The sequence below is a fragment of the Achroia grisella genome, unplaced genomic scaffold (genome assembly GCF_030625045.1).
Source record: "Achroia grisella isolate CSIRO2021 unplaced genomic scaffold, CSIRO_AGI_Agris_v1 utg2671, whole genome shotgun sequence".
Classification (NCBI taxonomy): Eukaryota; Metazoa; Arthropoda; class Insecta; order Lepidoptera; family Pyralidae; genus Achroia; species Achroia grisella.
The window spans coordinates 1,356,165-1,377,488 of record NW_026712758.1 but is presented as its reverse complement, the minus strand read 5'-3'; the positions used below and the strand labels follow the sequence as shown (position 1 = coordinate 1,377,488).

Sequence of the window (21,324 nt, the reverse complement as noted above, 5' to 3'; positions counted from 1 at the left end):
AAGTCGCGAGAGCTCTATTGTAGAGTACAACCATCTGTGGACGTTATACCGCCCGATTTGCCCAAAAATTCCTGATACTGAATTGGCATTGCACTTGAACATTTAAAAGTTACAAGAAAATATAGAAAATAACACAAAAAAAAGACAATTATACCACGTAAATATACGAAAATACAGTAATTTATCAAAAATAATTTGGTATTAAATTAGTTATAAATAAGTACCTCGTATAATTTATGTACAAAAAGTAATGATATCCCATCAAAAACATAAATGTGAAATGATAGCCGAGTTTAATATTATGATATATACCTTGATTGTTGACTTCTACGACAAAAGAGATGAGATGGGGTGCCAAGTTCAATGGTCTGTCCTGAAATGTATTTATAACAATATAAAATATCATTTCTTCTTATAACTTAGGATAATATACTGTAGCCTAAGGTCTAACTTGGCTAGTTTTCATATACGAAATATACTGTAACCTTTGCAAGTTCTAAACATGTTACTTGTCGGTTCCTATTTTAATATTAGTAGTAACTAGCAATCGAAAGTAATAATTGGTATATGAGAACTGGCCAAGTTAGAACTTAGGCTATAGTATATTATCCTAAGTTATAAGAAGAAATGATATTTTATATTGTTATAAATACATTTCAGGACAGACCATTGAACTTGGCACCCATTTAGATCTCATCTCTTTTGTCGTAGAAGTCAACAATCAAGGTATATATCATAATATTAAACTCGGCTATCATTTCACATTTATGTTTTTGATGGGATTCTAATATCCTTACTAATATTATAAATGCGAAAGTAACTCTGTCTGTCTGTCTGTCTCGCTTTCAAGCCAAAACGACTGAACAGATTTAAATGAAATTTGGTACATATATAGTCTAGATCCTGAGACAGGACATAGGCTACTTTTTAATGCGAAAAAGGGTTGTAAGGGGCTGAAATTGGGGATGAAAGATTGTATGGAAGAATCGTCATTTTTGAAGCTAGAAGCTTGAAACTTATTTGTGAGGCTACTAATTAAATATAAATAGATATGACATACAAAGTTTTTAAAAATTTTACCCTTAGGGGAGTTAAATAAAATAGGGGATAATTTTTTTTTATGTAAATTCATCGTTGTTGAAGATAGCAGCTTAAAACTTATTTTTGGGGCTGTTGATTAAATATAAATAAATATGGAATTCTAAGTTTGTAATAATTTTACCCTTAGGCGGGTAAAATAAATTAGGGGATGAAAGATTTAATGTAAATTCGTCTTTTTTGAAGCTAGAAACTGATTTTTGAGGCCTTTGATTAAATATAAATAAATAGGCCATCAAAGTTTGTAAAAATGTTACCCTTAAGGGTGTAAAATAAAATAGGGGATGAAAGTTTTTATGTAAATTCGTCATTTTTGAAGCTATAAGCTTGAAACTTATTTTTGAGGCTGTTGTTTAAATATAAATAAATAGGCCATCAAAGTTTGTAAAAATGTTACCCTTAAATGGGTAAAATAAGATAGTGGATTAAAGTTTTTATGTAAATTCGTTATTTTTGAAGCTAGAAGCATGAAACTTATTTTTGAGGCTGTTGATTAAATATAAATGAATATGACAGCCAAATTTTTGTAAAAAGTTATCCTTAAGGGGAAAAATGAAATAGGGGATGAAAGTTTTTATGTAAATTCGTCATTATTGAAGTTAGAATGATGAAACTTTTTTCATTGGCTATTTGAGTTAGTTTATTAAATACCTTACTAATATTCTAACTGTGAAAGTAACTCTGTCTATCTATCTGTCTCACTTACAGGCCACAACTACTGAACAGATTTGAGTGAAATTTGGTACACAATTAGTCTAGATTCTGAGGAAGCACATAGGATACTTTTGAATGCGGAAAAAGGGTTGTAAGTTGAAATGGTAGATGCAAGGTTGTATAAAGGCACCCGCAACCGTCAACTTCGGCATCGAACATGGAGGGTTGGTCGACGGTCGTGAGACGCGGGAAGAGGAAAGGCGCTGGCGCAGGCCAGGCAGCTCCCGCCAAGACGCAGCCAGCGAAGGGGCCACGCGGCGGCCAAACAGAGGAACCCCAGAGGTCCAATCGGAGGAGAAAGGTAAAAGTACGCCCCCCTCGGTCATCGACAGTGGTCTTGACCATGACGCCGGGAGCCGAGGAGATGGGCGTCACCTACAGGTCGGTGCTCACCGAGGCGAAGGCCAAAATATCTTTGGCGACGGTCGGTATCACCGACCTGAGGTTCAGAGTCGGATGGACCGGGGCCCGTATCCTTGAGATTCCTGGCACCAATACAGGCGAGGCAGCGGACGCGATGGATGGATCGATGGATCAGGTGGGCATCGACTCCATTGACTGATCATTGCGGGTAAAAATCACCAAACTATGACAGTATAAATTATGAATGATGAGGATGGATAATTTTTAAGTGGAAGACAAAAATTTGCGGACTATTCTACAAGTGTTTAATATTACAGCTTTTTGGAGAAGGATGAAAGTAAGTGGGTGAAGTTGTAATATCTTGAGGCTATTCTTATTATTATTATTATTTCCACCGTTTCACAATATAAATATCGGTTGTTATATCACATGTTCACACAATTGAATTTTTACACATTGTTTACTGGGCTGTTTAAAAATTTTCTAACTATTGAACACGTATCCAATATAGTGGATTTCTGTAGTTCAATGTAGCTAAATTTCCTTATTATATATTATATATATATATATATATGTTTTTGGGATCACTCCAGTGGATGATAAAATAATAGGGATAATTACAACGGAAGTTTGGTGCCACATGTCTTTAATTTCTTCTGACAGAGGTAAGTATTTTTGTATTTTCTCGTTGTGTTTTTGTTTCAGGTTTTCAGTATTTGGGATGGATATATCTAAGAGGTAAGTTGTTTTTAGATTCTTATATCAGGTCTATTAGAAATTATTGATTTGTCGGTGATAATATCACGGTTCCAGTACAGCTTAGTGTCTTCATTTTCAAGAACTGCGGTAGGTGTATATTTATAATATGGTGTTTTGGTTGTTATAAGTTTGTTTTTGAGTGCAAGTTCCTGATGAATTAATTTTGCAACGTTGTCATGCCTCTGTACGTACACTTTATTAGCCAATACGGGACAACCTCCTGTTATATGATTTATTGTTTCTGACCAATTATTACATAATCTACATTTATCACTCTGAGCAGTATTATCTTTAATTATATATTTTGCATCTTACGTGTGTTTATTATCTATATTGTATAGCGATCATGAAACCTTCTGTCTCTGGGTATATATTTCCTCGTGTGAGCATGTATTCGATGCATCCTTATCAATATGGGGTTGATCTAGCTGACAGGGATATTTTCCATGGAGTTGTTTCCTTTTCCAGTTTTCTATTTTCTGTTCTGGTGTTATGATTTTATCTAAGGGTTTAAACTGATCGTTATTAAGTTGTAGAGCAGTTCCAGATGTCGACATAGATATGATTGCCTTATGCAACTTACTGGTGTTGGAATGTTGTTGGAAGTATGTACGTAGATTTTCAACTTGGGAGTAATGTAAATTTTTGATGTCTATAATCCCTCGGCCACCCATTTTTCGGTTTAATGTAAAACGTTCGACCGAAGAGTGTATATGATGTTGGTTATGTTTACGTGATACAGATCTTGTAACTGTGTTAATAGCATCAAGATCCGTATCTGTTCAATTAATTATACCAAATGAATAGGTAAGTACTGGTATTGCATAAGTATTTATGGCCTTTGTTTTATTTCTGGCTGAGAGAAGAGTTCTAAATATTTCGCAGAGACGTTGCTTATATTTCAATATTAAATCAGATTTTACTTGTGTGTGATCTATAGTAGTATGTTGTACATAGCCCAGATATTTATACGTCTTTTTATAATTCATACTGTCTATTATTTCCTGTAGTGACTGTACATACATGTGGTTGTGTCTGTTTATAGTGTCCTTTAACAATTGAATTTATTTTGCATTTTTCAGTACCAAACCTCATTTTAATATCCGTACTAAATAATTCTGTTAATTTGAGAAGATAATCTAATTGTTGTCTATTGGTTGCATATAGTTTTATGTCATCCATATATAATAAATGCGTCATTTTAGTTTTTATTTCCCGGCTTATAGTATATCCATATCCTGTGTTATTTAATATCCTAGATAAGGGATTTATTGCGAGGAAACAAAACCAGAGTGGGCTCAACGAGTCACCCTTAAAAATACCTCGAGCTATTTTAATTGGAGTAGATTTAACACACACAGCAATTTTTTGTAGCTATTTGCAAAATGGTGTTCCATGTGGTCATTGTATATTTCAAAAATTTATTATTTGGTCATCAATTTTGTATAATTTTAATATGTATATAAGCCAGGAATGTGGGACACTATCATAGGCCTTCTGGTAATCAATATAAGCGTAGTGTAGATTTCTATGTTTTTGTTATACTTGAAAATGGATGTCGGTGTCAATTATCAGTTGTTCTTTACAGCCTCTTGAACCTTTACAGGAACCCTTCTGTTCCTCGTGTATAATATTGTTGTGTGTTATATGCCGTCCTATTTTATGTGCGATAATAGATGTTAACAATTTATAGATCGTAGCTAAACATGTAATTGGTCTGTATTTCGACGGATTTAAATGATCTGTATCTTTCGGTTTAAGATATGTTATTTATTAATGAGAAACAATGGTGTATTTTCCGGTTCTTTAATTAATCTATCGAATATATTAGCAAGAGTTTGGTGTGTAGATGGTAAGTATTTATATACCAATAATTATGTACTTTATCTGGGCCTGGTGCTTTCCAGTTTAAGGTTCTGTCAATAGCAAGTTTAACATCTTCCAGATTAATCGTAACATTAGGCATTGGTTCCAAGCCTCCTACTTCATTTTCCTCTATAGACATCCAGGGTGTATGCATTATGTTGTACAGGGTTTGACCAGATATTTTCCCAGAAACCTTGTATTTTGGCAATTTCAGGTCCTTGTGTAACAAATTGGTCTTTATTTAAATGTCTGTAAAATAGTTTTTGATTAGTTTCAAATAAATTGTTTTGTTGTTTTCGTAAATTACTCTTTTGATGATGAATGATCAGTCTATTACCCCATCAATGGGAGATATATAATACATATATAAAAAATAATAATAATAATAATAATAACGAATCTACATTCCACTACAAAAGGCTGTTATCATAGATACATGTGCAATAGTCCATCGCTTCCTAAATGCCACAGAGTGAACCATCCAGCAAAATAGAGTAACGAGAGACTTGGCATGTCCCATCCTCGCTACTAGTCACCAGCTTAAGCTGTGAAAAAGTGTTATAATAATAATAATAATCAATCTCAGGACAATTCACACAGCGCCATCTAGACCCAAGATAAGCTAGCTAAAGCTAGTGTTATGGGTACTAGACAACTGACACAAATACATAGATTTTTTTTCGTAAATACATACATATTGTACATAGAAAACACCCAGACCGATACAAACAATCATACTCATGAATACAAATGTTTGTACCGTGCGAGGAATCGAACCTGCGACCAATGGACGTAAAGCGGTGTGCTAGACCGCTAGACCACCGAGGTCATCCATTATTGGTGCTTGTAATTTCATCTGCATGGACTGATTTATAGATAGAAATAAATTCCTGAATAGTTAGAATAGGTTTTTTATGTCCCTTTGACAGTTATAAATCCTATAAATTACAACTGTCAATCTATGTAACAAAATCTAATTGCATCAAGTCTAAATAATTTAACTATATTTTTTAATAAACTATTTATAGTTTAATCTAACAATGTTCATCTCTTTGTGGAAATCTTCAATGTTCTGCTCCCATCTTTTTTCAAAATATATTCCTGTAAATTAACCATTACTTATAAAGATAGCCATACAACAATAATGATACACTGTAACATAATTTTTTACTTTCATTTGAATTATATTAGTTAGATTATTATTTGTATGTATATACATACAAACAATATAATTTATATAATTAATAATGACACAAGTAGAAGCATTTACACATTGTATATAATAATATCTATCACATTTGTATGCAAATATATGCTCTCTTAATGTCTTGCTTATATTATTAATATATATATATTAAAATTATATTAAGTAATAGAAAAGTTAATATCATACCTTGCAAAAATTTTGCATTACTTCCAGTCCTTATTGCCCATGGTAAATAAAATTTTAGATAAAGTTGTCTATGCTTAGGCTTTAGTCGTCCAGCACCCCAAATTCCTCCATTAATACACATTGGTAGTTTAGTTTGGATACCCTCCACCCATTTTACTGCTACCTTTAATATAAATACAAATAACACATTGAAACTTGTGAAATAATTTATACTGTAAATATTACAATTCATGTATTATCTGTTATTGACAGGTTTATGTGAAAGAGTTTTTGAGTTATGAGGGGGTCAAAATTTCAAGTTCAAGTAAGAGAACTGGCGAGCGGCACCATGTGTAGTTTTACATGAACCATTTGGAGCCAATGGTTCATGTAAAAAAATACACAATGTTCTGCTTTTTTAATTCTCTTACAACTTAACACTCTCTCACATGTCTAGATACTACTATATATGTAACTATGAATAATTTGTGTAATAACTAGGAATACAGTTACAGTACATGGCTCAGTTATTGTTTGTATGAAAACACAATGTTGCCATAGGAGACCAATTATGCATAATTATGAATAATCATGTTCCTCTTAGCTACTTATAGTGTAAGTATATTTTCATATAATATTATACAGTAATACCTCTCCCAGCATCGTTGTTTTCATAAATAATGTTGCATGAACCAGATCATGGACCTCTCTATAGCGCTGCATAACAAAGGCCAACTCGGGGTCGGATATGAATTGCACCGGTAGTCGCGAATCCGCAGTAATATTATTATCTCTCATGAAATCAGCATAAACACGACCTATGGTATTCTCTGGCATCTGGGACAATTTATCAAATGAGACAGTCTTAGAATTAATTCGAGGCTTTTCTTTTAATATATTCTCACCTTCTGAAGTTTCGAGCATTTTTTGTCGCATGTGTTTCAAAGCAGTATCTCCAGTAACCTCACCAAGGCAAGCAATCATGTCGCCACGATGAGGGTTCAAAAGAGAAACGAGTGCGGCTCCACATGATAACAAAGTGCGTTGAAGTGTGTTTGTTGGAATAAAATTTTTTTGTAGTTCTTCGGCAAAACTGTTATATGATGTAGTAGAACTCCATCTTCGTACTATCGTAATTATACGCATGATAATATTTATAGCTCTTTATAATCACGAATAGCCGATAATTTGTATGTTATAACTATAGTATTCTAATATTCTATAAATAAACTGATAAAAATCAAAATAGAAAATATTTGATTGACATATTTTTGTCAGATCCAGGTGATTGACATTTCAATATTTTTTTTTTTACGGTATTGGATAATTCTTAATAGGCAAACTATTACATGACATTTAATTCAAGTTGCCTTACTATGCCTGAAAAAGAAACAATAGTAACGCAGCTGGCCTTAAACAAACAGTCCTGCGTAAACAAATTAGGTGAACTGTTTAAGAATTGTTCTACTTACCTGTTACCGTTCTTTACTTTATGTCGAAATATCAGAATGAATCGATTAATTTGAAATTTATGTACAGACAAGCTGTTCCCGCGACTTCGTCCGCGTGGAATTTAACTTTATATTTCTAAAATAAAAGAATGTTTAGCGTCTGTATTATTACCGCTATTATTTATGTTTGTGTTCGGCTGTACGGGCAGCGACAGATGGAGAAAAATGAAATAACGAGTCCAGTGGTGGTTATGTACAAATCTATATTCTTGCGTCATATACAATAACTGCATGGTTTAATTATAATATATAAAACATATAATTATTAAACGTATCAGAACAGAAGCGATTAGGTCCCAATCTGACAAGCTTGTTATTTTTCGTCTCCTAACGTCGCTAGGCAACGGTGTTGCCGCGCGCTATCCGTAGAATCGCCACAAATGTTTTTAAAATAAAAGTAGCCTAAGTTACTCCTAATTATATCAGCTACCTGCCAATAAAAGTCCTGTCAAAATGATGCTAATCTCTGAAATGGCTGGACCGACCATTTCAGAGATTAGCCGGAATAAACAGATAGACAAAAATGATAAAAAATGTTATTTTGGTGTATGTACCGTATTTATATTCATATGCATGTAGTAAAACACGGTTATTTCAATATTACAAACAGACACTCCAATTTTATTTATATGTATAGATATACAATAATATCGACATCAATATTTGTTATAACTTTTACAAGCTATTTTCTGCAACTGATTTTAGTACTTAAATGTAAATTTTAAGGAAATAGCAAGATTTACAGCTGACGACATTGTGCCTGTCAATAAAGATTAAATAATTAAGAAAATGTCTGTATGGGCGCAGTTCCCTTTGCCTTTCGGTTAAAGGATAAACAGAAACAAAAAAAAAAATAAAGAAGTAAGGAAACTAAAGGAAACCGAATGAGGTTATTTTTTCTGTTAATTTGTGTTGCGCATGTAAATTGTGTTATTTGTGATTGCCAATAACAAAAAGCATTACTGTTACATAAAAATATTGGTTAATCCCATTATCGCTTATTTTAATATTGTTAAGTTTACATTAATCTCGGGCATATGAATAGCTCTTTTTAAGCAAAATAACTCGTGCGTATTTTAGATTTCTTAGTTAATGACTTATTATAATTATTTTAATCAGTGTACTTGTAGGGAATCCTAAACGTATTAATAATATCCTTTCGTTTTACAGATTTGTTCAACAATTTTACACAACTAAATCAAGTACAGTTTTCAAATCTTGTTATCATGTTTCAACATAACAAAGTAAAAACGAAAAAATTAAGAAATCAATTAGCAAAAGAATTGAGTTTTGTGAAAAATGTTTTTTCAATGTTGTCCATACCACTGCAAATGAGAAGTAAGGAATATTTTTATTAACTGTGCACTACCATTGCTTGCTATTATTAACTAAGTCACAGGGTTAAATAGCCTAATAGATAGATCTTTTTAAAGTGAAATGCAATAAAGATAAGAATAAATTATGTTATACAACTTATTATATTCATATACTAACTTGTATAAAATAATTTATTTATATCTTATATCTTGCACATTCTTCTTGTGATGAGTCTGCATTCTGAATGAGTGGTAGAATAAAAAATATCACTATTTAAAGGTTCTTATGTTAAGTTCATTTGAATACAGATTATTTCTGTCCTTTCAATATTTTTTAATACAATTAAATTTTAGTTACCAAGAATAGCATTTCATAGAAGATAATATAAGAATAACAAATAACAACTATGTACTCATGGTAAACTTACTTAAAGTTCACAGCACTAATTATGATCTCTGTTTTGGTCCTGTAGATGACGATGAAGACCTGGATCTTGAACTAGGCCAAAAGTCTACAGACAATGAATGTACTAAAGATTTACCTAAAAGAGCTTTTACCATAGCTGAACTGGAAGAAAAATTGGAAAAGATGAAGTCAGCAAACAAATTTACACTTAAAAACAAATTAGCAAAGAAAAGTTTGAACAGCAAACTTAACAAAAAGATGAAAAAGAAAGAACGCCTGAAGATAAAAAGTGTTAAAACTTCTAATGGCCTGGCTATGGTTGAAAACAGTGTATTAGAAAAAACTGAATCTAAAAAAGTTAATATAGCAAAACCAGTTTTTAACAATGATGGTAAATTAGTATTTTCCAAGTTTGATTTTGCTAATATTGGCCAAAGAGGTAAGTTTAAGCCTCTCCTATATTATTGTAGTTCAGATTACATTTTGGCAATGTTACACTCAATAAATATTATCATGCCATGAGATCAAATTAGTTACTATATGACTATTCAAAAGTGCTTATATTAAGTTTATTTGAATAAAGATTATTTCTATTTCTAACAAACTATACATACTATTTCAAATTGAAAAATTAAACATATACTGATTGATTGCTGAAAATTTTTGGTGACATGTTTTTATTATGAATGTGTGAATGTAATCTTAGCTATCATTGCTATACTGTATGTTGGTTTCCTGTCACAGTACACTGCTAGCTAGGCTCAATATTTCATCCCATCCTTGACCTTACAATAAAAACATTCATACTAAATTAAGTATAATATATTATTAGTTTCATTATTAATATTTTCTGCATTACTTTAGAACTAGTTACAACCATTTTTGAGAGTGCACAATGGCCAGAAACTTATTGAAATTAAATATTTGTATAAATTTATTAATATAAAGATATTTATTTTAGATAAAATCACAAAAGTTGGAAAAGATCCTCAAAAGATTTTGAATAACTTAAAGCAACAGGAGGAGAAAATAAGAAGATTAGAAGAGACTGAAAATGACAAAGCTAAGGAGTTTAAGGAAAAGGTGGCATGGAAAAATGTGTTAGAAAAGGCTGATGGACAAAAAGTAAAAGATGACCCATCTCTATTAAAGAAGTCTATTAAAAAAATGGTAAGTGTTTTACCTGAATGGACTTAGTTATAATAATAATTATAACTGATAAAATAAGCATCTCAAGTTGGGACTATTAGGCACATGGGGCTCTGAATCAAAAAGCATTTTGACAAATTATAGTAAACCTATCGAGGTTGGTAGCTACTTTGGCTAAAAATAAGCATGATGATTCAGAGAGAGAATGCTGCAAGTAAGTTGGGAAGATTGCTTCAATGTGCCATATTAGTTATGTTATTTTTTTGAGTAAATACTATTAAGGAATAAAATCATAGTTTGGCTATACTAGTCAGTATAAATTTTAATATAATAAAATGTGTTTCTAGGAGCAAAAGAAAAAACTCAGCAAAAAACAGTGGGACAGCCGAATTAAGAATGTAGAACAAAAGAAGGACGAACGGCAAAAGAAGAGGAAAGAAAACATTGGTAAAAAGAAGAAAGATAAAAAAGCGAAGGTTGTAAAAGCCGCCATTAAAAGAGGTCGTGTCGTTATTTGAAATATTTTTAATATAAGTCAAACTGTAAAAGAATAAAAAATATATTAAAATGCATTTTCGTTATAGTGGTCTATGAAATTATAATATAGAGTAATTTATCTATTTTAAGTACATATCTATATGTGTTATATATATTATTCTTTATTAATTTAGGAACTTATGTCCGTTTTTGGTATGACAGTTCCATCATACCTTAATCTCTAAATAAAAAAATCCATATTTAGTCAACAAAAAAGATATCTAGACAAAATAAGAAAGTGCCATTAAATCCTAACCTAATCAATTCATACACCAACCTCGCGGTCACAGACTAGGCTTCCACTAGGATAGTGTAACAAATTTAGAAATTACGACTTTGTATAAATAATGTACCCACATTATTTATACAAAGTCGTAATTTCTAAATTATCCCTTTCCGTTTATTCTCTTCCTTCACATATTCCATCAGGACATAATAAGCATCGTCAATACGTCCGTATTATCAATACTCTTTTCATAAGATGTACCAACATTCCCGATGGTACAATAAATATAAGATTATTTATTTATACTTTATTAGTATTCTGTAAATTGAATTATAGACTACAATAACAATGATATAGTACTTTTTTACGCCGCTGCTTACTTTACTACTCTTTACTTGAAGTTGGTTAAGGAATATAATATCTATTTTAAAGTTGAGTGAAATTAAAAATTAAACTATGGCTATACACTTGTTTTGGGAGCTTAAGCTTTATGTTGTGATTTTCGAACAGATCTGCTTTTCCAAAATACCCCATGTCCAATTACCATAAATTCATCTGTAGGTCAGACATTACGTCTGCTACCCTATTTTTATATTGACCAATTGATTTTGACTTTAGTTACTCGATACAAATTCAATGGTCTCTCAGTTTCTATCACAATACAATTATTTGTATGGCTGTTTTTATTTGTTCATTTATAGTTTTCTGTGTTTTATATAAAACACAAAAAAACTATAAAATATGTTAGTAGTTATTGTACAACATGCGTTAGGTTTGCTACTAGATGGCGTTGTGATGTATACTATGCTTGACTGTTCTATACGGGAAAAACGTCTGCGCCGTAAAGATAATCTACAATATAATGTAATATTATGTGATATTATTAACTGGTATCCGCGACATTATATTTTAGGTAATTGCCTATGTTTACCTTCTAATACAATGTATCGTGAAAGGTAACAAACAGACAGACACACTTTCGTATTTATAACTAATATATAATACGAATGTGTCATACTAATGTATGGTTAAATATGTACGTTCCAACAAAAATATTTAATGTTAAATATCCACGACCCAATCCAAATATGTAATAACGTTTGTGTGAAAATGGCGTCATGTTTGGATGAAAATAATGATATTTAGTCTGTCGAAGATAATCAACGCCCGTATACAGTCCGTACAGAAAAAAATCGTAATATTAATTTGGGATAAAATAGATGGTAAATAATACACCATGTTAACAGAAATGAAAAGAAACTTCGTTTATTTCGGATCTTTTATACATTTGTATTTTTTGTATATTACGTTAATAAAATATTTTGGCTCCATAGTCAAGTTCTATAATGACATTCAAATTGGATTCGATTATAAAAAGGCGGGATTGACCTATGGCTCATACTTAGATAAAAATGCTTAGTAGGTACCGATCTAAAGAAATTCGGAAACTTCCTGTTTCAGTGGGTATTTGAAACATGAGCAAAGTGGGTATATTAATAGGCGTTTAACAATGTAGTCCCTTTCTTTTAATTAGCTGGCCGTATAGAAATGTCTTTGTAATAAAATAATTTCCTATTTAATTATATAATTAATTGTCAATCAATTATAATTAAATTAATATAATAGCGACAATGTACATACAGGCTATATAGAAAGTCAAAAGTCAGATAAATTACTTATGTAACTAGACCAGTTTCAATAAGAAATGGAAGTGGAAACCTGAATATAAATTTCCCATTTTCTTATTACATTTATAACGTGGCGCACAGTTTGTAGTGTTTCAAAAATACTTATTTTCCTTCCACTTTGCTTCTTTGGGAAAATTATTTAGTACTGACATTCATTATCACTGACTTTCGACTTGGTATACCTTTTGTGATGAATGGTCAATTAAAGATTATTATAGTTCGAGTGGGTTGTGGGTTAGGCCGAGCAAAGAACTAAGTGTAGGTAAACAGTTGATAATTCTCACAAATTTCACCGAGTAGGCACCAAAACTGGCATTTATTAGACGCAATAAAATAAATTGGAAGGATTGTATATTTCGTTTCTGTAGAAAATTTTGTATATAAATAGAGCAGAAAATAATAAACTTACTGTTTTACAGTCTATAGCACTAATAGATAAACTATATTCTATTAACTAAATTCATATGAACACATTTTTTCTTAATCCTAGACTTTAAAAATTACACACCATGCTAAATTACTACACAGAGGATTTGCAGGTATAGTCCGTTAAGTTCGTGCATGGCGTTCCTTAGTGGGACCCCGTACTGATGATCATAGTTTGGGTACCAGGAAGAAAATATACAAAATACAACCCGGTGCGTCTCGTTATCCTTTCTTATACACAAGATCTTTATGTCTGACACGACACACGAAAATTACGGACTATAACTAGATCAATTTTTGTGTTGATCTGACAGGCAGATGCGTTGATGGAATATGTATTTAAGAAAATATGTTTGTTTGTACTAATTGCCTACAAAGTTTTCTTGCAAAATGGAATCTGATCTTAAGCTATTTAATTAGGTAGGTGTCAGTAAATAAGTAATACAGTAAAATTATACTTATACACAGTAAATTCAACAAAGGGTCAGTTTCATTCAATTGGGTAAATTTCATGGAACTATAACATATGTACGTATAGAACTGTGATAGCTATATTCACAGAATTGTTATACATTGAACTTATAAAATATAAATAGGAGTGAAGTTAGCAGTTTTTGTTTTCTAAACCCAATGGAATGACTATGAAATTTTTTAGACGGTCAATTTAAATTACACAATTATGGGCAATTTTCTAAATGATCTTATTATAACATAAAGTAGTTTGATACAATTCCAAGAATATACTTCAACATTGCTGGTGAGACAATTTCACCAATAATGAAGTTCAACTATTTCTGGAAACTGCTTCAGGGAACTGTTGCTCAAAAAATACCCGTGTAAATGTATCGTTACAAAATAATATGAAAAAACATATTTTTTCTTACAAGTTCACATTATTTATTAATTCAATGATAATATCATAGTTCGGACGAGAAGAAAATGTTAGGCCCAATGTACCAGATAAATGAAGCGCGGTTAGATCACTCAAACTTAACGATGTCTTATATTTGTACATACTAAAACGCTGAATTTAAATATGGGCAAATTAATCAAAATGGGTACTACAATGATGTTAAGTGGTATAAAGCATAGCAACAACTAACCGACTTCTTATATTTTTTCTCCTGAAAATTTTTTGGGGCTATTTGGAGATCCTAGTCCTTTTTTCTCGTCAGGCATGATAAACTGCTACTCTAAATATCAAGAATATATTGGTAGTTTGTTTAACTAGGTGGACGCTGATGTTTTGATCCATCTCTACAGTAGCAGAATCCTAGTTTACCAATATATTCATTTACAAGTAATGTTTAGGCAGCTGATAGGCATAGTAACAATACAATTTAAGATTTCATAAGTTCATAATAAATTTAACTTGCATTTACTTTTTCTCATCTATCAGTTGGTATAAATATAACTAATATTAATACAATAAACGTATGCATGTAAAATATATTCTCATAAATAAAATTTACCCTTTTCGCCCCCGACCTGCATATGGAAAATATGCGTACTTATTTGCAATGACTTTCTTAAAATAACGTTAATGAATTCCTAATAAATAGCGGCTTCAATAGTGTATATTCAATAAGGGCACATACTTCCTCCTCATTTTAAAATAATGACAAGACTGGAAGGTTATTGTCATGCACTGATAGACATGTATAATATATATGTTTGGATGCACAGCTACGCACACAATCAATTAATTTTGCTTCATAATTCTTTATAATGTATTTCGGGGTTCAGTCTTGTCATTAAAAATATATAAAGAACTTTGCTAGTAAGGGCAATATAAAATTTAATAAAAAGTAAATTTCGAGGTTTATCTAAATGCTAATATAATCGAATTAACAAAATGTTTCATATTATGTGCACAAAATATAAATACATCATGTAATATAGTTTTGTTTAAAATTAATCAAGTATAAAAAATACGAATAATGATAGATACTATCTCTCATTTTAAAAATAATAATAAATTATGTTATTCCTAACAATCTATTATGTATATTGTCTAATTTTTATGATAAATATAAGTAATAACAATATGGTGGATCATGCCTTGCAACACATTAACTTGCCATTATACTTGATTCTATTTACTCATCATTAGATAAAAATTATTCTTGATCAAAAAGGTGGGATATTTAAATTATGAATCTATTAAAATAAACAGAAATATCATCTGAATAAGATCATACTTTTTGGTTGCAATGAAAGCACAAGTCCAAGAAATTTCTAAAAATATACTACAAACTATTATACTTAAATCTATTTATATAAAAATAAATCAGGTTATAGGAGTCGAAAACAATTGTAAATAGCAACAATGATCAATAAAAAGCCTCCAAATAAAAGTACTCTTTCTTTTAAATAACATGTATAAAATAAATAAAATTAGAAATAAGATTATAATGTATACCTACATACTCAGAAAAAAATCTGAGCATATATAACTGTTAGGTAATAGAATAAAAAGGCGTAATAACTTTGAATATAGCCTCATTCCTTATACTTAAGATGAATATACTACGATACTTAATATTCAATAAACATTACACTTATATAATTCTATAAATTGCAGCAAAAAATTTTCAGTGTATAACACTTGAATAAATATTATGGGTAAAGAGAACACAACAATTATTTCCCATAACCACAACATGCTCAAGGCTTTGCCAATGGTTGATTGCACTTTAATAACTTCACTTACTTCTTTACCTAAAAATGTTATGAAATACAATATATAACAAAACTTGTCTTTAGTTAGTATTCGAAATACTTAGTATGCAAATGAAATTATATTAATTAAAATAGTCTTTGGAGTAGAAAGTACTTAAGAGCACTGGAAAATAGAATCTGCTCTTGGTACAGTCTCCACTGACTGCTTACCATTAGACTATTACAAACTTAAGTAACCTAACATATTACCTAGAAATTATAAAAATAATGTAGCTTTAACATTTCTTCAAAAATAGAAAAATAAAAAAAAAGTTGTAATACTGCACATAAATATTACTCTAAATCAGTCAAGGCATTCAAATAAAATATATGTATCTGTGTCATGTCACAAATCAAGAAATGTAAGTCAGGTTTGGTTTTTAACAATTAATAAAACTGTTCCTGGAACAGATTGTTTTAAGTTATAGAATTAAAGGCAAATAACAACTTCAGCATATTCAACTACATGGGCAAGGCCTACAAAAGTAACAGTTTTTAGTTCTTCCAATGTAAGATAATAAGACTTATATTGGAAAAATTAATCCATGAAATTGCATATGCTGTAAATAGTTATAATGCTTATTCTACTGTATTAATCTACTAACTAAACTCTAAATTTAAATGGTAATAATAAAGCAAGTCGTGAGGCGGGATATTTGCATCAGTCTTGTGAAATTCTCAATTGTGAAAATTATTACGGTCATTATCTATTTGGTAATATTGTAAACAAATGAAAGTTACAATTTAACTTTGTCTGTAAAAGCTCTCTAACACATGTCATCAATTTAACTCTGATTTTAAAGATGATAGTGTAGCATCAAGTACTCTATTTGTAGCATAGCCGGGTATGTTAAGGTAGGCCGGTTTATCATGTTCACAAAGGCCTGGTTGAGTACAACATCTATTCATAGATGAACCGGCAGCAGCCACTGTACTAGCATGACTTCCGCTTGCTTCCGGTATTGTTCCCTGACAAATCATTTTATGATTTGAAAATTGTTCCAATGAACGGAGTTGCTCACCGCAGTTTTCACATTTCAATTCCCTAGCATGAACCTTTTTGTGACTATTTAGTGATCTTGAATTGTCAAATACTTTAGTGCACATGTCACAATATTTTAATATCTTCTCTCCTGTGCAAACAACTTTGTGGTTATTGAGTCTATCTAGGGACATATAACGCTTGTTGTTACATAAATCACATTTGAATTGTTTCTGTGGTACACGCCCAGTGTGTACCTGCATGTGTTTACGAAGATTACTCTTGTCTTTTATGTATTTTGAACACACAGAACATTTGTTTACATCTTTACGTGTGTGATTAGCATCGAGATGTCTGCGTAGATGTGACTTCTTGTGAAAAGGCTCTAAGCAAATTTGACATCTGAATGGTTTTTGTGTTGGATGCACACCTGTCAAATGTGTATTAAATTCAAGGATAGTGGGATAGCTCTTTCTACAATGAGGACAATGGAAAAGTTTTCTGCATATAGCAGCACTGGAGTCACAGAATGGATCTGAGCAATCATCGCAGAATGAATCTAGTCCTACTGGAGGTGTGGCTGTTTCTGTGGGAAAATGTTCTAATTCAGTATGCAAAGGGTCCCTGTCTGGTGTACCAGCACCTGATGGTTCCTGTTTCACTTTTGTTTGCTCACTGTTATCGGGATACTCCTCTTGAGATGGAATATTCCGTGAAGTGCTTGCAAGCATCCACCAGGGGTTATAATGCCACGCTCCTAGGCCTCCTTGTGTTTGTCCTTTAATATCACTAGGTTTTGTTTGTGTTTCAGCATTTGTGAATCCTGGAAAACTGGGCAATTCCTGATGTTTAGACCTTGTTGATTCAAATATGCTATGCTGTGATATTAAGTTTTCATAGTCGCTCGACTCCAATTTCCTTTCATTTCTATCACTTTGATCTCTTTTGGACATGTTTCTATATATTATAATCTGAAAAAGTATAAGTATATATTTTTAAAGTTGTATTGAAACATAAAATGAATAGATATATCATTACGTATTTGACTACATAAAGAGAACGTAATAACAAGAAAAGTAAACAAACAACGCAGTTACGCGCCCAAGTTGTAGTAAAACTTGAATATAAGATTAGTTCAAATTGCATTGTGGACTAAAAATAAAATATTGTCATCAAAAGAGATTAGAATACAATATTCTTACGATTTAGAATTTTTTGAATAGCTAATCGTATAAAGTTTATTTATCAACAAGGCTGAACCAACAAGAATAGGCGCGTTGTTATTGAACTAATGTAAAACAAACTAACGATACAAAATATCATAAAGCATTGTCTTCGTACTATATAATCTAAGAAAGTAAGGTAAATTATATATTACAATACGTACTCTAGAAGAACATTAACTATAAAAAATTAGAAAATTATTTTAAAGATGATCGGCCATTTTGTATAGTTGATGTTGATTTTTTAAATATTTTTTTTATAAATTCTTTGTGACTGGAGTCCAGTCATTGACTACACGTTACTTATTACATGACTGGAGCTTAGATTTATTATACTTTAAAAGATACATTATAAATATACGTTAATGTTAATATTAACAATATAATTATGTAAATCGCATTCCGACTTATGCAGTTACTAATGAGTTTGAAATTTTATTTTTTTTATTACGTTTAGTTGCTATATAAGTGTATATAATGTCCTTAGTTATTTTTATATTTCCAAGTTCTTACTACAGCACGTAGTTCTCTAAATACTCTGTGGACTTAGCAGAGAATTAGTTACAATTAGCTATGTGTAGAAGGGAATGGACGAATATTAAAAAAAAAATAGCTATGTGTAGTCTACGCTGTATACTTCAGAAACATTTAAAAAAAAACCAAATAAGAGCCTTGCATTGACTACTTAAGTAGAATTCTTATTTTAATTTGTTAATTATAGATAAGAACTAGTTTATAGGTTTCCTGAGGGTGCCCATTGATTGGTACCTTCGTTTTTTAATTGTAAATTATATTATTTATAATGACGAGTTTCGCTACAAATATTTTGAAAACCTTTTGGAGACCAACTGTAACCGCAGTTAGGTTAGTTATAATCAAAATATATATTTAACTTTATAGGCGATTATATATTGTTTCAAACTGATGATAATTGATTGGTGTCCACGCCTGTGATAAATGTAGATATATCGGCGGAGTATCAGTAGAGCATGATAGGCAAGCTTAGCTTATGATAGGTCCATTCGGTTAGCTCATTCTAACATACAATTCAGCACCAATTAACAATGCTTTCCAGTGGGAACCGCTGGGAGGTTGACTTGTTATGGTACATTGTTAACTACTACTATACTATACGTTACTAAACATTTCTTTTTCTCATATTGTACAATTTTATTTGTAGGACGAGATATCATGCTGACAAAACACGTTTGGTAAGAAGGCACGGCTATGAAGAAAAGTTATGGTCTGGAGGATTGTTGCCTAGATCTGAAGGAAAAGCTTTACCAATGCCAGAGTACAGGTATGAATCCTCATTTTCTTTTCAGTATTCCAGTTGCTATTTTGTAGAGTAAGCATTGCCTATGTTTGTTCTTATATTGGCTGATGTTTACAAAAATAGATTAATGTACTTAAACAGGTAAACAATAAAAATGCCTTAGGTAACAATATATCTGATAAACTAAGTGGTGGTAGTAACTAGTGGTAAACTAGGTGTTTCACATTGCTTTATTTTGTAGCATATAGTGGAAATAAATAAATTATTTCCACTTTTGTTTTATAGTGAGTTGACTCTGCATAAGCATTATATATATTTTATTTTTCTTTTCAAACTAAGGAGGTAAAATAGTGCATGAATAATGATATTAAAGTATTGTTTTGTATTTAGTTTTTATTTATATGTTCAAAGATGGACATGTGGCATATCCACAAACATCTGTCTATACTTATTGATATGATTTGTTTTAGACCTGCAAATGCTTGGACAGAACGTAAGGCCTTATTTGGTCAAAATGATTACATCGACATACTTGGGCCTGGTAATATTCACCCTGTAAAAACCCTTTATAATATTCCCTCTTGGATTAGGGGTGTGACTGGTAATGAATATCAGGTAAGTATCCTTTCACAGCATAAAATAAAATCACCACCTTTATCTCTACACTTAGATCATTTAAATTACATAATGGATTTTAATGAAGTTTTCAGCAATATAGTAATATAGTATTTAAAGAGGCATATTTATATGTATAAATATTGCATAATACAGTGTAGAAAAGCAGAGAAATGAAAAGTTTTGTAATGCAGCCATGCAAAGCCAGTGCGAGTTGCTAGTATTGAAAAAAATGTATCACATACAGTAAATCCCGATCAGTTCGAGATTATATTAATATACTTTAGTGAGCACTTGCACCAATCTTATGTGCCTAAGCTTTGCAACTTATATATTATCTTAGTTTGTTCTTAGAGCTTATTTCTACGAGATAGAGATTTAAATTGATGAGATTTTTGCAATAATTTAGTGTGTTATGTACCATGTATTTTTTTTAAAGATCCTACTAAGAAAAAAGAAATTGTGGGCAAAGACTGCTTCTCCTGTTGTTCGGCCAACAAAATGGAAACAAATAGAGAAAAGAATTGGTTATCTTTATAGAAAACTAAATAGAAAAACGAAGACAGGACCATCACCAATTTAAATAAGTTATGAATGTTACTGTTTAATTTAGGTAGAACATGTAAAATAGTATTAGGTATTTATGTAAATATATAAATCTTACTTTATAGATATTCTTTTATTACAAAGATGCAACATTCAATCACAAATGTGAATAAACTTATTTTAACTTTTTGTGCAAAAGTGGAAAAATGCAATTTTGTTATATACTTCTTGATCAGTATTATTTCTCCCATTCACAGTCAGATGGACTAACTAAGGTGTAAGAATAACTTCGAAGTGGGTCAGAGTTAACATTAACCAGTAAATAAAAATTTCATTTTATTAATCCGTGGGTATAGTAATAAATAACAAATCAAACTTTGAACATTGTTTAATTCATCTTAAATATTTTTCAAAAAATGTCTGCATACTTTATTTTATTATCAAATATTGTGATTTTAATTATTACATTGTTTACTGTCTTATGAGGCTTTCTATAGAGAGTGACGTCTTAGTGGTGTATTCACTGAGTA

General features: G+C 31.0%; 5 protein-coding genes across 5 annotated transcripts in view; 2 read left to right on the top strand and 3 right to left on the bottom strand.

Moving 5' to 3' along the window:
- Positions 1 to 21,324, bottom strand: part of LOC131842897 (zinc finger protein 479-like) — a 220,593-nt gene that overhangs the window by 9,577 nt on the left and 189,692 nt on the right. The window lies entirely within an intron of this gene.
- On the bottom strand, positions 5,773 to 7,458 carry LOC131842896 (ubiquinone biosynthesis protein COQ4 homolog, mitochondrial). The gene is made up of 3 exons (XM_059191465.1): positions 6,824 to 7,458; positions 6,194 to 6,356; positions 5,773 to 5,901 (listed from the first exon to the last, which is right to left on the bottom strand). The coding sequence occupies exons 1-3, from the start codon at positions 7,316 to 7,318 to the stop codon at positions 5,819 to 5,821; spliced, it is 741 nt and encodes a 246-aa protein (XP_059047448.1). The 5' UTR covers positions 7,319 to 7,458; the 3' UTR covers positions 5,773 to 5,818.
- LOC131842894 (surfeit locus protein 6 homolog) lies at positions 8,833 to 11,127 on the top strand. Its single transcript, XM_059191460.1, has 4 exons — positions 8,833 to 9,021; positions 9,473 to 9,844; positions 10,367 to 10,575; positions 10,902 to 11,127. Exons 1-4 carry the CDS (start codon positions 8,910 to 8,912, stop codon positions 11,070 to 11,072), a joined length of 864 nt encoding a protein of 287 aa, XP_059047443.1. The 5' UTR covers positions 8,833 to 8,909; the 3' UTR covers positions 11,073 to 11,127.
- On the bottom strand, positions 15,100 to 18,593 carry LOC131842892 (zinc finger protein 676-like). Its single transcript, XM_059191459.1, has 2 exons — positions 18,522 to 18,593; positions 15,100 to 18,105 (listed from the first exon to the last, which is right to left on the bottom strand). The coding sequence occupies exon 2, from the start codon at positions 18,085 to 18,087 to the stop codon at positions 16,933 to 16,935; it is 1,155 nt and encodes a 384-aa protein (XP_059047442.1). The 5' UTR covers positions 18,088 to 18,105; positions 18,522 to 18,593; the 3' UTR covers positions 15,100 to 16,932.
- On the top strand, positions 18,991 to 20,918 carry LOC131842899 (large ribosomal subunit protein mL51). Its single transcript, XM_059191471.1, has 4 exons — positions 18,991 to 19,221; positions 19,538 to 19,657; positions 20,104 to 20,248; positions 20,688 to 20,918. Exons 1-4 carry the CDS (start codon positions 19,160 to 19,162, stop codon positions 20,829 to 20,831), a joined length of 471 nt encoding a protein of 156 aa, XP_059047454.1. The 5' UTR covers positions 18,991 to 19,159; the 3' UTR covers positions 20,832 to 20,918.

What these genes read in the sequence shown, in the direction of transcription:
- LOC131842896 (XM_059191465.1), bottom strand. Translation starts at nt 7,318, where the DNA reads ATGCGTATAATTACGATAGTACGAAGATGGAGTTCTACTACATCATAT. An exon ending in AAACAACGATGCTGGGAGAG is followed by an intron (nt 6,357 to 6,823) that starts GTATTACTGTAT and finishes TTTATATTAAAG; the next exon opens with GTAGCAGTAAAATGGGTGGA. An exon ending in TAATGCAAAATTTTTGCAAG is followed by an intron (nt 5,902 to 6,193) that starts GTATGATATTAA and finishes GTTAATTTACAG; the next exon opens with GAATATATTTTGAAAAAAGA.
- LOC131842894 (XM_059191460.1), top strand. Translation starts at nt 8,910, where the DNA reads ATGTTTCAACATAACAAAGTAAAAACGAAAAAATTAAGAAATCAATTA. An exon ending in TGCTAATATTGGCCAAAGAG is followed by an intron (nt 9,845 to 10,366) that starts GTAAGTTTAAGC and finishes TATTTATTTTAG; the next exon opens with ATAAAATCACAAAAGTTGGA. An exon ending in AGAAGTCTATTAAAAAAATG is followed by an intron (nt 10,576 to 10,901) that starts GTAAGTGTTTTA and finishes ATGTGTTTCTAG; the next exon opens with GAGCAAAAGAAAAAACTCAG.
- LOC131842892 (XM_059191459.1), bottom strand. Translation starts at nt 18,087, where the DNA reads ATGTCCAAAAGAGATCAAAGTGATAGAAATGAAAGGAAATTGGAGTCG.
- LOC131842899 (XM_059191471.1), top strand. Translation starts at nt 19,160, where the DNA reads ATGACGAGTTTCGCTACAAATATTTTGAAAACCTTTTGGAGACCAACT. An exon ending in TTACCAATGCCAGAGTACAG is followed by an intron (nt 19,658 to 20,103) that starts GTATGAATCCTC and finishes GATTTGTTTTAG; the next exon opens with ACCTGCAAATGCTTGGACAG. An exon ending in TGACTGGTAATGAATATCAG is followed by an intron (nt 20,249 to 20,687) that starts GTAAGTATCCTT and finishes TTTTTTTTAAAG; the next exon opens with ATCCTACTAAGAAAAAAGAA.